This window comes from Myxocyprinus asiaticus, chromosome 13 (genome assembly GCF_019703515.2).
Source record: "Myxocyprinus asiaticus isolate MX2 ecotype Aquarium Trade chromosome 13, UBuf_Myxa_2, whole genome shotgun sequence".
NCBI classification, from domain to species: domain Eukaryota; kingdom Metazoa; phylum Chordata; class Actinopteri; order Cypriniformes; family Catostomidae; genus Myxocyprinus; species Myxocyprinus asiaticus.
In genome coordinates, this window is record NC_059356.1 from 44,650,622 (window position 1) to 44,668,096 (window position 17,475).

The 17,475-nt window shown below is 39.3% G+C and overlaps 1 protein-coding gene across 3 annotated transcripts in view; it reads left to right on the plus strand.

The window, feature by feature from the left end:
* Positions 1-472: 472 nt before the first annotated feature.
* LOC127450212 (protein Wiz-like) overlaps positions 473-17,475 on the plus strand; it is a 29,347-nt gene continuing 12,344 nt past the window's right edge. The window contains exons 1-10 of one of the 3 annotated variants that reach the window (XM_051714096.1): positions 473-661; positions 3,586-3,800; positions 4,063-4,147; positions 4,287-4,432; positions 4,547-6,001; positions 7,170-7,622; positions 8,490-8,858; positions 12,399-12,536; positions 13,159-13,728; positions 14,335-14,793. In XM_051714096.1, coding sequence (XP_051570056.1) covers positions 3,653-3,800; positions 4,063-4,147; positions 4,287-4,432; positions 4,547-6,001; positions 7,170-7,622; positions 8,490-8,858; positions 12,399-12,536; positions 13,159-13,728; positions 14,335-14,793 — 3,823 coding nt within the window. In that variant the 5' untranslated portion in view covers positions 473-661; positions 3,586-3,652. Of the gene's footprint in view, positions 662-2,838; positions 3,104-3,585; positions 3,801-4,062; positions 4,148-4,286; positions 4,433-4,546; positions 6,002-7,169; positions 7,623-8,489; positions 8,859-12,398; positions 12,537-13,158; positions 13,729-14,334; positions 14,794-17,475 lie in introns of those variants that run through there. The other 2 variants (XM_051714097.1, XM_051714095.1) reach the window with 2 other exon arrangements.

Sequence of the window (17,475 nt, forward strand, 5' to 3'; positions counted from 1 at the left end):
CCCCCCAGTTGAAAGTGAGAGGACGTTTCTTTGTTTGCTGAGTTTATATATATATAGTAGTATGATATAGTGAGAGGACGTATATATATATATATGCTGAGTATATATATATATATATTAAATGGGCCTATTTATTTTGTATTTTACTATTTCAATTTTTCACCATTAGTTCTAAGTTTTATAGATAACTTAATTTTTTACTGCAGCATTTTAAATTATTTTACTGTTAATTTATTTATAAAATGACTTTATAAATACATTATATAATTATATTGTGTTTTTTAAAGAACATAATTCAAGCACTCACAAGTGTACGAAAACTGTCACCTGTGGGCGCCTTTCACGTCGTCGTTACTGCAATAATCAGGGGTCGTTCTCGCAAACCATCCTGCTGTGAAAGAGTTACACCGCCGCTGGTGCATAAACTCCTTCCTCCTCCCCATCAACGTCACCATCCCTCCGAAACTAACAACATGGAGTCCGGTGTTTAGTGGGCAAAGACGGTCTTCATCGTTTACTAAACACATATGCTGTCCCCTGCGCCCTTGAGGGAATGCTGCGACGCTTAGGGGTGCGAATAACAGAACGCACTTGAATCGATATAGGACATGGAGAGAGAAGTGTGATTGGGCGCAGAAGATTCCAAAGACAGGCTCTTTCCGTGAGTTTTCCACAATTCCATCCTCATTAGAGCTGTCCAATGGTCACAGATTTGAGAATGACAGCCTTGCAGATAGTAAAGTATTACCATGGCAAGTTATAAACGCATTTAAGCTCTGCATAGACAAGCAACTGTTAACATCCTCATATTTTCTGGAGATGGTGTTATGTTTTCCCCATCAGTACACGTCCTTCTTTATTGTAGTTATAGAAATCGCAGAATTAACCAAAAATGGGGCTTGGTAAAGTAGGTCAGGCACAGTGACACTGCGGAGAAGATTTCTCTATCAAAAAGATTGGATACAACAGAATACTTTCCCAAAATGTAACATCTTAGGTTGTAACCATTTTGTAAAATCTAAATGCTCTTTTTTTGTGTTTTGCTATATTTTCTTCCTGAAGGATATGTTATTATTTATGTCAGAATATACTTACTTTCTTATTGTTCCAAACCCCTATTACTTTTTTCTCCCATGCAACAAAAAAGGAGAAATTTAGCTGAATGTTCTTGGTGCTTTTTTGCATACAATAAAAGTGAATAGTCAGCATGAAAAAAGGACAACAACAACAACCATAAAAGTAGTCCATTCAACTTGACTTGTGAACTTACTCTAAGTTTTCCAATACCATATGACAGCCGTGTCTAAAGAACAGAGGGAAATCGTTATTGACTAAAAATATTTTCCTCCGCAGCTCTCAAATCTCATTGTTCTTCCACTTTTTCAAATTCTACTCAGTTCTACATACTTATAATTCGCATCATGACCCCGTTTATACATGGTAAGATGCGTCTTGGGTGATCTAATCATATGTGATCAGGCAAGACACATCGTTGTTTACATCTGGTTTCTTTTTATTATTATATATATTTTAAATTTTTTATCCCCTTTTCTCCCCAATTTGGCATGCCCAATTCCCACAACTTAGTAGGTCCTCATGGTGGCGTGGTTACTCACCTCAATCCGGGTGGCGGAGGACAAGTCTCAGTTGCCTCTGCTTCTGAGACAGTCAATCCACACATCTTATCACGTGGCTCATTGTGCATGACACTGCGGAGACTCCCAGAACGTGGAGGCTCATGCTACTCTCCACGATCCACGCACAACTTACCACACGCGAGGGGTGACCGTGAGGAGGTTACCCCATGTGACTCTACCCTCCTTAGCAACCGGGGCCAATTTGGTTGCTTAGGAGACCTGGCTGGAGTCACTCAGCACACCCTGGATTCGAACTCGCGACTCTAGGGGTGTAAGTCAACGTAAATACTCGCTGAGCTACCCAGGCCCCGACATCTGGTTTCTTAAATGCATCTCCTGTGACCCCTTATGTACGGATTTCGATGGGAGGGTCTCTGATTTCATGACTACATACATCAATCACTATGTCAGTGTGTTACTGCATGGTAAAAAAACGCAAAGTCATAAAAGACAAAGAAAGCGCAGGGAAAACCGGCACGCTGTTTCTCCAAAATGCAATTAAAATGTAATTGAAGCACAAACACAATCACAGAATTCTCTGTTATTTTAGTGGAGTATCTGTATCATAGGAGATTCAGATGTTCATGCTTCTCATCTTTGTCCCTGCATGTTGATATCAGACACTGAAGAAGTTCCATGAAGTTCTCGTGCTTGTTTATGTATTAGCCTTTTTTCATTTTCTGTTCGGACAGTTATTCCATTTTAAGGATGCTCATAACCGGCAAAGTTTACTCGTTTTAGCGCAGCGATTAATTGACAGGTGAGGGGTGGTGCATCGCTGATGTCTGGGACACAGTCAAAACGTATTAGCGTGTTCACCTCAAATGCAATGATGCATTTTGACTACCTCCATACTGTATGTGGTTTTTGTGATCTGATAACAAAACGTTTTGCACCCCGTTTACACCTGTATTTAATGCTGATCACTTGTGATCAGATCACCCAAAACACATCTTTATACCAGGTGTAAATTTATTAGAACTAATAGTAAACCTGGTGTGGCATTACATTTTTGAACATGCACAAAATTATATTTTAGAGCTGTAACTGGAAAATTATCAGTGAATATGACGCTATGAATAGACGTAATTTTTTTTGGTGCATGACACCGTCCGTCCCCAATTCACTTTCATTGTATGGACATTCTGGGACATTGTGCTAAACATCTACTTATATATTCAATGGAAGAATAAAAATAATACCGTTTCAGAACAACTTTCTTTTACTCACATGTGTCAGATGTTGGGTCATAGATTGGATCTTAGTTGCGTGAATATTTGTCTAGAAATGGAATCGCTCTACACAATGTAGGAGAGGAGAAGTTGACTGTAACTGCACCCAAGCCAGTTGGCCAGGGGATCATGGAGCCTAGGGATGACCTATCTACCAGAGACCCTTGAGATCTAATGTCCATCCAAGGGGCACTGCCATCGTCATCAACCCCCATACTCAACTGCACATTACTGGTACAGCCAAGGCCCCAGAAAAGAGCTCCTTAACTCACCTGTCCTCCCTCTGCATAAATTTAATAAATGTGAAGTTTATTTAACTTTCCAATGGACAGTGGTGGTGGTGTTTTTTTAACTGTAACTATATTTAAGGTACTGTGAGCAATTTATTTTTGAAATACACACATACAATGTCCATAAAATGTCTTTGTCACTGCTCTAGGTTCTGTAAACAACAAAGAGTCAGAAAAAGGGCTCACCTTTTTCTTAACCAATCACAAATGCTCTTTGCCCGTCAATCATATTGCATGTTTGGGGGTGGTCTGATTAAGTGGCTAAGTTTGGCGGAACTTAGCAAAATGGCCAGAATCACGTACAGGACCTTTTAATTATAATTATCAGTACTGTTATTATGATGTTTCTGTTTCTTGTCTTATGCTGTAAAAATGAGGTTAAAACTGTGTGAGAATCTTGCAACATTTTATTTCTCTCCTAAACAGAACTATGTAATGTTGGACTTGTTTCAACCCTCTGAACTCACAGGGGGGGTTATTACAAAGTGATGTCATGGAGAAGGGTGATGGAAATTCAGAAAATCCAAAAGACCTTTTCCCCACGCTGGAGAAATGTGGGAAAAATCAGAGAAGCCCACGGTGTCCAGCCTTCAACTCATCTCTCACATGGGACTCAGACTCTGAAAAAGAAGCCTTGGACGGTAAATGTCTCGCTGGTTCAACAAAGTTTTTATGAAAAATACATGGGTGTCTGATTAATACAAAACTCAAAATGAACATGCAATTGTTTGGCTAGTTTTAGGCTGAAATATTTTGTGTTTGTACTGTGAAAATTGTCTCTCTGTGAACAATATCCATGGTTCTGTGTCATGCTCTAAAAATATAACTGTGAGTCTATTGCTTTCTGTTAAGTCACGTGCACATTGTTTATGTTCCTGTGTGGGTTCTGATGGTTTTTGTCAGAGGAAGAGCTTCAGCACTTTTCTAACCCTCATGGTCTGGCTGCTCACAGCCCTGGAAGTCCCACCTCTAGACACACACAAGACAGGTGAGATCCAAATGGACAGTTAACTGATGTACAGGTGTAAGGAAAGGTGTATACGTGGAGGTTTTTAAAGATAGAGGGGTTAGAAGGAAAATCTAATTGGCTAAAATCTAATTATCAGTCTTAATCACTATGTTTGCAGACTTGACATTGATCGCTGCCAAGAACCTGAGGAATCCAAGCACTTATTTCTTGAGAAGATCACACCTGGACCCATGGAGATGGAAAATCAAGGAGATGATATTTCATACAGGGAGCTAACAACTACAGACTCCAGCTCACAGAAACGTATGAAAAATATACATTCAATATATCAAAACATATTTAAATTAATTTTTAATAAATCCTTGTGTTGTTAAAAAAATTCTCAAGTAAATTAAATCTTTCATAATTTGCTTGCAGTAAAACAAGACAAAGTGACCCATTTGCCAGATATTGCACCAAAAGAGACATGCCAAAAAGAAGAGCAGGATGACCTGAAAGTGCATAATCACAGGGGCAAGGAAAAGACGAATACCAAAGAGCCAGATGTATATACCTTCCCAGCTGACTCTGAGCCTGAGAGCCCACCCCCTGGGCCTTGGGCACACTGCACCTTCATCCAATGCAGAAGGAAAAAGAGGGCCATACTGAGGCCTTTCTCTGGACTGGGCACCTGGCAACGCCCAACAGGTGGCGGCAGAAGGGGCAGGGGCAAACCCTCAGGAGCAAAGAAGCATAGGAAAACCACAGATGATGAGGGAAGGATGTCTGGATTTAAAGATGAACAGGAAGAGAAGGTAAAGGAAAGGCAAAGGTCTGTAGTAGACCACCAACTGGATGGAGACCTATGCCAAGAGATTTTCACATGTGTAGAATGTAGCATCTACTTCAAAAAACAAGCCCATCTACGTGAACATATGCGGGAGCATGGCCAAGGCAGTAGACCAGCAAAGAAATGTGGCGAACAGCTTCCTAAAAGTGGGTTTGAATGTCTAGAGTGTGGTCAAGAGTTTGTAGATCGGTTGCTTTTGCTAGATCATCACAGATGCCATGAGGAGTCAAGGCGGAAAATCCTGGAGGAAATTGGAAAACTAAATGAGGGAGAAAAGGGAGCAGCAGAGCTAGCCAGTTGTAGTAAAGAATTAGAGCCAGTTATCAAAGAGTCAGCAGAAGTCAGTTGTGGCCAGTTTATGTGTCTTAAGTGCAACTTCATCTCGGATGTGCCTCAAGAGTTTGCAGAACATGCCAAGACACACAGAACTCGAACAAGGTCTGGCGTCTCTCGAACTTCACCTCGTATTCAACAGAAGTCCTCCAAAAAAGGACAAGGTTCCACTGCAGATGTTCCATCAACTTTTTTCACTTCACCTTTGAACAAGAGGTACCCCATCCGAGCATCCAAAAAAACTAAAGAAACACAGCCTGATGTTGGCCCTTCACAGGTGGACTCTAGTTCAGGCATAAATCAAAATCCCCTTACCTGTGCAGCCCCAGCAGATGCCATAGATCAGCCTGAAAAAGCAACCCTGCAAGCAGATACAGTCCCAGTGGAGGAGTCAAGCCAAACAGGAGAGCCCAAGACAACTGTGGCCAATCCCGTGGAAGAGAATGTCTTACAACCTCAGTGTCTCATGTCACTACCTCCAAATCAAAGGGCTGGTCCACGGCTTAGGGATTTGGCATTTAAAAGCATTGGAAAGAAACACAAAGTAAGGGTTGCAAGGTATAAATTGAGGCGTACAAGAGCAAACCCAAGACTAGATCTTAAGTCCACCCAGACTCACAGTGTGAAAAAACAGACTGAAGAGAAGACCCACAGAGAAGGCACTCCAATACAAGAACAAGAGCATGAGCTGAAACAGGGGTCCAGAACAGGTAAGACAGTAGAAAGTCATACACCAATGTTTGTACCACATTACCTGTGCTCCTGTCTTGGAGTGGTGTATGTGAATGTGTTATGTGTCTGTTGAGTCATCAATTACATGGCCCAACTCCCTGGCAATTGGTTAAATGTGTTTGTGGTAAAACTCCTCATTCCACTGGCCAGTGGTTAAAGGCGTGAGGTGTACCTGCCTGTCCCATTAGCCAATGCTCACTTTCAGCCACTGTTGGTGATGCAATTTCCGTCCTTCAGTTTTGGTTGGAGTTAACTTTTCTCAAACTCTTGGGAATGGGGCAAATTCCCAGCCTTAGAGATCCAAAAAGCACATGATGCAAAATTCATAGGAGCCACGTTTGGCCATTAACTTGAGGAAAACCCAGGTTTCACCCTTGTCTGGACCTGGACCCTTCCCCTGGAGACCCTGTGAAGGTTTCTGCCCTGGCCTTGCAGCTGAAGAGCAGCTTCTCAGCCAGCCTCTGAGGGGCAGCAGATAGGCTGGGGTTGCTTGAGGGGCAACAGGCCCAGCGCAGAAACAAGCTACCCCTCGTCCTCAGAGTCTCTCAGCTCTGACTTTCAAACTCCCCTCTCATGCAACAGAGTGATGGGTGAGTGATGAGCAGACCAACAGAGATGGGTTACCTTAAATGGTTGCAGAGTAGTCAGGAAAGTTTAACCTATTTGTTTCTGTGAATGAGTCTTAAAGGAATAGTTCACACCACCGTTTTCAAAACAATAAAAGCATGTAAAAAATAAAAGTAAAAGTCACCATAACAGTAGTCCATATGGCTTGAGCGGTATATTCAGCATACCAGCTTAAATTTCAGTCTGTTCCTCAAACAAAGCTTTCATATGGCTTCAGAAGGTCATGCAGGTATAGAACTTCTTGAGAGTGAGTAGATGGCAATAGAATTCAAATTTTAGGGTGAACCATTCGTTCAGTTCAGCCCGTCTTCATGCTCATTGCATCCCATGTGCATTTTTGTCTGCATTTGACCAATAAATTGTACAATTCTGGTCATGGTATACTTTTACAACTGTTGAAATAATTAAAGCAGTACTTAAATACGGTATGTGTACCATCAAGACCAGGACTGACCATGTTTTTATAGAATAATGAAGCTCTTATGGGCTGTTCTTTAACACTCAACTTCAACCCCCCAGGAAAGAAGCCACCTGTCATTGCTCTGGATCCTAAAGCCGCCTCCTCCTCACCAAAAAAGACCAGCAAAAAGCTTGAAGCAGAGGAGGAAGATCCCAAACTTGAAAAAGACAAATCTGATAGCAAGGGCAAGTGTGGGGAAGGAACACCTGTTGCTGCATCAGTAGAGGACGATGATGAAGGAGAAGAAGATGAGGAAGATGTTGTTAATCGTATTATTGGTGCATTAACTGAGGAAGATGAAGATGATAATGATATCGAGGGATTGTTTAAAAGCATTGAAAGAAAATGCCCTTATTGCCAGGATCGATTCCATAATGGCATCGGACTTGCTAATCATGTTAGAGGTCACCTGAACAGAGTAGGTGTCAGTTACAATGTCAGGCACTTCATCTCACCAGAAGAGGTCAATGCCATTGAGAAGAAATTCTCCTACCAAAAGAAAAAGAAAAAAGGTGAGGATACTTTTAAAGTAAATTGATTGATCTTTATTATGTTGTATTACACAGGGTTTAAAGTGTGTGATTTCTGCACCACTAGTGGCACCAAATGGAATTGCAAACTGTTTGTTTGTGCATCCCGATTGGGTTGGACATAACAACATTGGCTTAACTATTGGTGTGAGTTTGAGGTGGAACTATCTGCTTATCCGACCAATGGCAGATGGGGGGAATGTTTGGGGAAACCTGTTTTTGAAACATCAAAGTAGCTTTCAAGGCAAGTCAGTCCACTCTGCGGCTATCTTGGGAACGCTCTCAGGTAGCTATTTTCTATGGATATAAGCGGCATACAAGTACAGCTCCTATCTACTTGAATGGGGAAAGAATGAAATCTCCAAAACAGTCGGCCAGGATTACAATCAGATAACATATGACAAATCAGCATTAAAATCTGACAACAATGGTATCATAAATTGTTCTTCTTTAACTTAGATCACGCAAAAAAAACAAAACAAAAAAAACACTTTTTTTAGGCTGGCCTTGCTAATGCGCATGCATATTCTGAAGTTAACTGACAGGTGATTGGCTCTTTTAACTGTATGGAACTTCCTTTTCTACACTCGCCATATTGGGCATTCAAGTTGCTCACATTCATTTTAATTCAAGTGTTCCTTCTCAGCTTTACTGATTATAGAATCAGTAAATATTTTGCACTTCTGTTGGTGCTAGTGGTGCAGAAATGACACATTTCACCTTTTAAAAGTTGTTAAAGACACTTGAACATCCACAAAAATGTTCACTTCCATATCTAAAATAAACAATTAAAGGTGTTAAAATGTTTGTGGTAAATGTTTTGAATGTAACTTTGTTTTGCTGTGATAGTCGCCAACTTTGACCCGTCAACCTTCAGTGTAATGAGATGTGAGTTGTGCAGTGCTGGTTTTGACACCAGGGCTGGTCTCTCCAGTCATGCTCGTGCCCATCTCCGAGACTTTGGCATCACAAATTGGGAAGTCACAGTTTCCCCCATTAATGTTCTCCGGGAGCTCTTTGCCAAGCATCCAGATCTTGTTCTACCAACTGTTTCCTCTAATCCTGACCTGTTAAGTGAAGAGCAAAACTCTGATGAAGATCAGGACATGGAGAAGGAAGAAAAGGATGAGGAGGACATGACCACAAAACCTGCCACTTTTTGTTCTGATTCTCCAAAACCACACTTGAAGGACAGACACAACATCAGCAAACTGGAGGGTAAGTGTATTGGATAATTTCTGTTTGAATTGTTGAAGAATCTGAAAGATAAAATCACAACTCAAATCATAGATTGTTCGAGTAGTTTATGTTAGAAACAAGGGGTCAAGTTTTTAGCCCCTCCTGGTTGATGCCGTAAAGCATTTTCTCCATTGACAATTCAAAAGTAGCCATGTATTTTGATTTTTTTTTTTTTTTTTGCAAGCCACTTACAGTATAATTCGCAAATATTTCGTTACGTTACAGAAGATGTATTGCCAGTGGCCAATTTGTTTTGAGAAAGTCTCTTAAAAGTGTTTACAAGTTTTTTCTTGTCTGCTGCCTTAGACATCACAGGGGATAGATGATAGTGAAGGGCTTGGGATTGTGTGTGTTCTTACTGTCATCACCCAATCAGAGTTGTCAGGACATCATTTTCCCACAACAATGGAACAGGATGAAAGGGAATATTCAACAAACATTCCCTGAAAAACAAGTCAATATCTTGTGCAATTTTTCTTCTCAATGAAATGTATCTTTTTTTAAAGTATGTTTCGATATTTTTACTGGAAAACAAGACAGATTTACGTAAGGTATATCAGTTCTCATCTCCACACTCGCTATGCTAGGCACAAGTGATATCCAAATGTGGATGAACTGTCTTTACAAAGGCTGATGAGACATCACGTTCTTACATTAGTAAGGTATTACTTGTTCACACTTGGCCCTTAAATTATCTCCTTTGTGGTCATAAACCTCCCAGAACAGAAATCTCAAAAGCCTGTGCATGCGTTTGACAGCTGAAGTATACAAATACTACTTAGAATTAAAATATATGCAGTGACCCCAATAAGTATTTGGAAACATAAGCCATAAGTTTAAAATAATAGATGCTGTTCAAAATTGGGTGTCCAAAATAAAGTATTTCCACACTTTCTGTTCAACAGAACTTGTTCACATCCACTAAAATGACTTTGGGACCAGTTGGTTAAAGTAATTGCAAAAATGGCTATTAAAAGCGATAAGGAGACTTCAAAAGAAACCTCAAAAGGCTGTGCATGCCAGGGGATTTTGTAATGCATTCAGGGGCAGTTGTATAAGCAACTCTGAAGACCTCTACATGATGTAAAACACTTTGTAATGTCCTTATGGAACCATTCTTCATATAATTGATTGTCTGGCATTTAATATTTAGCCCAGTCTCCGCCTCAACTCCGTTCGTCACGCCTTGATGCGTTAGTGCATGTGTGCGGGGCAAAATGGCTGCTTCCACCTCCCAGCAGACACAAACAATAGCGAAAAAACTGTCTGACTGTAGGTGCTGCAAGTCCGATGCGTTGAACGGTGAGTGCATGCACTTCCGCGCCGTGCATGAGGGATGCATGAGATATGCATGCGCTCGGAGTTTTCCTACTTGCATGGCATGCAGTCGTATAACCGTTTAAGACAAGTCCCTGTCATATACTATGTGCGTTTTAAATCACTGATGCCAAAATGGTCCAGAGACGGAGTGCATGCATGTACTGTATGAAACCGCTCATTCTCCCGCTGTTTTGACAAATGCCGAACACTTCCCTCTGGAAAGTGCAACCATGACATTTTGCGCTCAAATAATTAATGTCCTAAGATAAACGCAGTTTTTGCTTATTGTCATTATTCATACGTGTCTTTATGACGTACATAAAATAGATTTTTTTTCTACTCTCTGTCTGAGGAGAAAAAGGGCTGATGTTGCTGGAATTGTAAGGACATATCAAATGACAGCACAGAAACGTCCACCGCAGGAAAGCATGCACAGCTTATTATATTGAATATCCCGAGAGTAGCAATTTATGTCTGAAGAAGCTGACAAAAAAAAAAAAGAAAAAAAAAAGTGCAACTTCTATAGTACTAGTATATTTTCCCTAAGCGCTGAATAATGCATATCTGTCTACAAATATCGAATTGAATGGTTAGACTTAAATATGATTTGTATAAAGTTGTTGTTTTAAGCAATTTTATTTTCTCTTAATGTGGTTAAACCTGTAAAATTAAGCATGTTACTTTTACAGAGTGAAAAAAAAAAAAAAAAAAAAAAAAAGCTCTGCTTGTCTGTTGCTAACTTAACCCTCATAGGTCTAATAGTTGATATTCATTTTACATGTGCTTTTTTTTTAATTTAATTATTTTTTATTTTTTATTTTTAGGGGGGCACTGATGATAAAAGTCTTGTTTTTTCTTAAAACATATTTTGTTTTGGGGTGAATTTTATGTGACTAGCAAACTGTGACATTCAGTGGGTAACAAGATTTCCCCCCCAACTGTTGTTGTGTTTCAGTTCAGAGTGTAGTTTTCATAACATTTCTTATATATATATATATATAGCTATCATTTAATTTTAATTGCTTTAAATGTTGCAATACTGCTACAGTGGGTCTTGTAATTTCGTAACCTCTTTAGACTCAGTAATGAGTTGTTCTACATAGCTGATATCATTTTGTAAGCGAACTGGAAGGAAAATTCACCATGGGTTCCCTCGGGAATTTCCTAGTAGGTTTTTCAATTTATGATTAAAATAAGGTCTAATGCTTTTTTTCCCCTTCTTTTTTCTACAACAAATTATTACCAGTCATACCTCAAACGTGAATTTTAAAGTTGCCATATTTAAAAACAAAAACCTATTTCTAATGAATTGTTAGATAAGGACTACAAATACCACTAGTGTTTGAGTGAACATACCTGATGAAAAGGAAAACTATCATAGTTCTTATCTAGCAACTTGTTAGTGTACTTAAAAAAAACCCACTATGGCTTCAAAGTACAAGTATGGGGTATCACTGCGTGTAATTTATGTTGTAGAAAAAAACGGCTAAATATATTAAAGTAATGTTTACCACAGACCTTATTTTACTCATAAATCCAAAACTGCAATTATAAAAACCCTTAGTAAATTCAAGAGGGAACCCATGGCTCAAAAAAGTGAATTCTCTTCTGGGTTTTTAGGTGTTTAGAAGATTTTGCAGTTATACTTTTGCCTCAAAATATTTTTTTCTGAATGCTTTTTCTGACTATAACAGTAGAGGTCTGCACAGGTTGAAGCCTGAATCCGGCCCGTAAACAAGACCCTGTGACCTGTCTTGCTGGTACATTCAAATTTTAAGATCAAGCCCAAAATCGCTTACTTTTTTATTGTTTGCTCCCTAGAGCTAGTAGACCCAGATGGATTCTCACAGGTGTGGTTTTTCAATGCTTTTGCTCTGATTCAATGATGCAGTGTTTCTGCACAAAATGCTTTAAAGCATAAAATATATAAATATTTTTTTTACAAACACAAACCTGATGCAAACTTGAAGTTATAACTAAAAAACAGACCAAAACCTGAAAGTCAGGGCCTGTCATGCTTTGAGTAGTAGACATTTGAATAGCAAATTCTGTTCGTTACCTAATTATGCATAAATAAAAAATTAAAGCAGTCACAAATCCACATGGAGACACTCATTACAAGCATTTGGTGGTTATTCTTGAATTAATTTCAGTGTACAGTATTCTAATATAATTATTTTTCTATCTTTTTATGTTCAGGTAAGGAGGAGGATGAGGCTGAGGAAGAGGAGGCGGCCAGGTTGCCACTTACAAAAAAGTTGGGAACAAGTCCCAGAGAGAAGACTTTGTTCTCCCTGCAGGAACACAGTCCTGAATCCAAAGAGACAGACTCTTTGGGTAAGATGAAGTTTGTTATCTCGACTTAGAATTGAAGCTACTTCAAAAGAATAGTTCACCCAAAAATGAAAATTATTTTATTGACTCAAACCTGCATTTACTTCCTTTCTTCCATGGAACACACAACTCTGTCAAGCTCCAAAAGTATAAAAAAAGCACCATAAAATTTCATAAAAGTTGTCCATATGACTTTTGTGCCGCTTGTATTCCAAGACCAAACTTTCAGTGGTAATTCTCTGAAAATCTGGCACTCTGCTGTAGCTCTCAATCAAATATGGTTGCATTAGGTTTACAGGTTTGATATCAATGATATCAAAAATCATTGCAAATGAGTGACTATTCTTCAAAAATATCCATTACTGCCACAGTTATGCAAGAATGCTTGTTAAGTATGCTCAACCGGACTATGCATTGGCAATGCATTGGCCAAGCACATGCATCTGGGTACGCATACTTGCGTAAAGTACGTTTCTGGCCTTACAATTTACATTGATTACATGGATTTATCCTTAATTGCCTGGGTATGTCACCTTGATTTTTCATCGTTTCAACATTATGAAAAAAACTGGTGTTGTTCTCCACTCTAAGAAGTTATTCAACCACCATTTCTCCTTTTTTCCAGGGTCCAACCTATTGAAATGTGAGATTTGTGGAACTTCCTTTGAGACACGTCGTGGTTTGTCTAGCCACGCCCGCTCTCACCTACGGCAGCTGGGTATCGGTACGTCGGAGAACAGTGGAGCACCCATTGACCTCCTCTACCAGATCACTAAGGAACGTGCCATGGATGCCCATTTCACAGGCACCTCCCCATCTGTGGCATCACCTAAGAAGCTCCTGCACCATTCCCCTCCTATTTCCATGCCCAGCCCTGAAAAAGATATGGAAACCGAAGAGGGACTGCTTGACACCAAACCAACTGTCCCATACTCAGTTGCGGGTTCAGCTATTAAAGTTTCCTCTTCACCAGCTACTCCCTCTGTAACTGGCTCATTGCCGTCCTCTCCATTTGTAAAGTCTCGGTCTCCATCCCCAGTGCTGAGAAAGGCTCCCATCTCTTCCCTGCTCCCTGTGTCTTCCCCACTGCGATCCCAGGAACATAAGACTTTGGGAAAGAACCAGGCTGCAAACCTCTCCAGTCCCACCAAACCGTTCTGGGCACCGCAAGAGACGGATGCGCCATTGAACCTTAGTAAGAGATCATTTATGCTGATCCAAGAAATAGATCACCCATTTTGCCATTATTTACTTACCCTGACATCACTTTAAATCCATATGACTTTCTTCTGTGGAATACAAAAGAAGTTTGAGAATCTTCACATTACTTTCTGCCATATAATGAAAGTAAGTGGTGAATCTTGGCTGTCAAGCTCCAGAAAGGGCAGAAAAACACCATAAAACCCACAGTAAAAGTATTCAAACTGACTTGTGCACAAAAGTTTCCTCAAAATGATTGATCAACTCCTAAATCACCTAAATAAAATATGGTGACTACACCACAGGTTTGACATCATGACGTTTGACCAATTGACATCCAACCTGTGTTGTAGTCACCTAATTTCTCCTTTTGTGTTCCACAGAAGAAAGAAAGTCAAACGGGTTTGAAGCGACATCTCATTTTTGGGTGAACTGTTCTTCTGATGAAGTATCTACTAATGAAGGATTCTAACAAATTGTTTACAATTTTGGAAGTAGTATTATGGCACTCAAGATTTCCATCTTTCATTTGTTGTTTATCTGTCCGTCTAACAATCTATTCCTCTTCCACCCTATTCATTTGGTTCTCTTTTTCTTCTAGCAATGGACATGGACTCTAAAGACATTATTTGCCAGATGTGTGGTGCGTGGTTCGAAACAAGAAAAGGCCTCTCAAGTCATGCTCGAGCCCATTTGCGCCATTTTGGGATCGAGTACTCTGAATCCAAGGGCTCACCCATTGACTTACTCAACCAGTTCATCTTGACCGATGACTTTAAGCATAAAGCTAATTTATTTCTCTCTGATGGTCCTGAAGACTTGAGGCCCCCAAAGACCAGCAAGGCTTCCCTCTTGCCCTCCACTTCCACCTCTTCCTCTAAGAGGCCTCCTCCCTCTAGTCCTATCCTATATAAAACAGCTCCATTAACGTCCTCCATTGGGTCCAAAGCTACCTCGCCTTCTATCCACACCCTGTTGGGCCCACCAACAAAGAAGTTGAAACCCTCCTCTTTGCAGGTTCTTCGTTTTAGTGGTGGTGAAGTGCTGCCCTTCCCTATAGGTAACAACTTGTACATATTTTGTCTTTTTTGTGCTCTTTTGGTGCTCAGTGTGGTTCCGGAAGTGATCGATTTTATAGTGCTTTGCTGGAACCATCAGTCTGTGTTATTTCAACAAATTATATTTTTTTAAATAAATGTGCTTAAAAGTGGAATTCCTGGTGAAGAACTACACTACATATGACCCTGACGAGAAACAATCCACTAATCATTGAATCACTGACAAAAAAAAAAAACGGCAAGAAAATGTGGAAAAAGAGCTATGCAACAACCGCTCACTCCCTTGATGCACGCTGATAGTGATAGGTCGTTCATGAATGATTTGTTAATTTTGAACAAATCTTTTATATGACTCGAAAGAACGAGTAGTCTCAGAGAGTGATTCGTTTGTTTTATTTGTGGCTGCGCATGCACAAAATCCATGCTCATGTTTGGTTCACTTGACGCCTGCATATGCTCTGTACAGGTAACAGGAATGATTAGTTCACCTCCTGAGTCTTTGGGAATGAGTCTTTCATTAATTTGACATGTGACAGCCGCATAGGATCGGTACAGGAAACAGAAATGATTAGTTCACCTCCTGAGCCTTTGGGTATGAGTCTTTCGTTCATTTTTTACGTGACAGCCGCATTGGATCTGTACAGGAAACAGAATTGATTAGTTCACATCACAAGTCGGTCTTTGGATCTGAGGCTTACGTTCATTTAACACGTGACAGCTGCATAGAATCTGTATCGGAAACAGAAATTAGTTCATACTCCCAACCTTCCTTAAATACAAGTGGCTAGTTTGATTGTATTTTTGCCTTTACAGTTTCACGAAGCATTTCTGGTCTCAAATTTTAGCTTCTTTATTACTTGCAATGTATAACATTGTGAATGTTTCTGTCATGATGGTTCTTTTCCATAACATTAAAATCTGGTAATAAAGTGTTTGTTGAAGCTTTAAATTTTCTGAATGATGGAAAAAATCACATTCATAAAGCAAGATGCCTTAAATTCAAGCCCAGTCCCAAACTTTACAACTTTTATCTTTTCTTCATAAAATATCATAGACAGTAAAGGCTATTAGAAAACCCCATTTTATTGACTTGACTACTGAATTGATTTAGAATAAACTGTTATTTATGTTTCCCTCATGATGCAAACTCTTGTTGTATTGTGTATGTCTATCTTATGCCCTTATTGTGAACTGTAGACCCAAATCAAGTATGCCTTAAAGAATTTCCCTTGGAATTTACTGATAGTCATCTAAGACCATTTTACTTTAATTTTACACTTTAAAGAAAAAAATCTTGTAAACACTTCTTGCATTAAATATATGAAAATAATTCATCATGACAATTATTATAATTTTAAAATGTATTTATTGTCACACTACATGTATTTATTCATCATGATACAAACAACTGCAACACAATGAAATGTAAGCTGTTAAGAGAAAAATTAACATTGTCTTGTACGCGTAGCGGTCACGTGACAAATGAATGAAAGACACTGATCCGAAGACCCATTCGGGAGGTGATCTAATCAATTCTGTTTCATGTAGAGCCTATGCAGCTGTCACATGACTAATGAACAAAATGACTTGAATAAAGATAAGTTCATTTTGCTGAACGAGATTCAAAGATCCAAGTCAGTAAAATTATCCGGTCTTCCCATCACTACACTCTGAATGGGCTATTGAGTCGTCCTCCTTACACTCTCAAAATGCTTTCATATTTTTTTATAAATATTATATACAATACAAATGTATATACTTGAAATATATTTATTCTATACTTACTGTATAATGAACAACTTTAAATCAATAGTTATATATTTTTCCATCGTTTCTAATTCGACTGTCATTTGCAGTGCTTCATGGGATTGTAGTTCATTCACTCATTAAATACGTTAAAGGGTTAGTTCACCAAAAAATGAAAATTCTATCATCATTTACCCCATGCCATCGCAGATATACAGGTGCATCTCAATAAATTAGAATGTCGTGGAAAAGTTCATTTATTTCAGTAATTCAACTCAAATTGTGAAACTCGTGTATTAAATAAATTCAATGCACACAGACTGAAGTAGTTTAAGTCTTTGGTTCTTTTAATTGTGATGATTTTGGCTCACATTTAACAAAAACCCACCAATTCACTATCTCAAAAAATTAGAATACATCATAAGACCAATAAAAAAAACATTTTTAGTGAATTGTTGGCCTTCTGGAAAGTATGTTCATTTACTGTATATGTACTCAATACTTGGTAGGGGCTCCTTTTGCTTTAATTACTGCCTCAATTTGGCGTGGCATGGAGGTGATCAGTTTGTGGCACTGCTGAGGTGGTATGGAAGCCCAGGTTTCTTTGACAGTGGCCTTCAGCTCATCTGCATTTTTTGGTCTCTTGTTTCTCATTTTCCTCTTGACAATACCCCATAGATTCTCTATGGGGTTCAGGTCTGGTGAGTTTGCTGGCCAGTCAAGCACACCAACACCATGGTCATTTAACCAACTTTTGGTGCTTTTGACAATGTGGGCAGGTGCCAAATCCTGCTGGAAAATGAAATCAGCATCTTTAAAAAGCTGGTCAGCAGAAGGAAGCATGAAGTGCTCCAAAATTTCTTGGTAAACGGGTGCAGTGACTTTGGTTTTCAAAAAACACATTGGACCAACACCAGTAGATGACATTGTACCCCAAA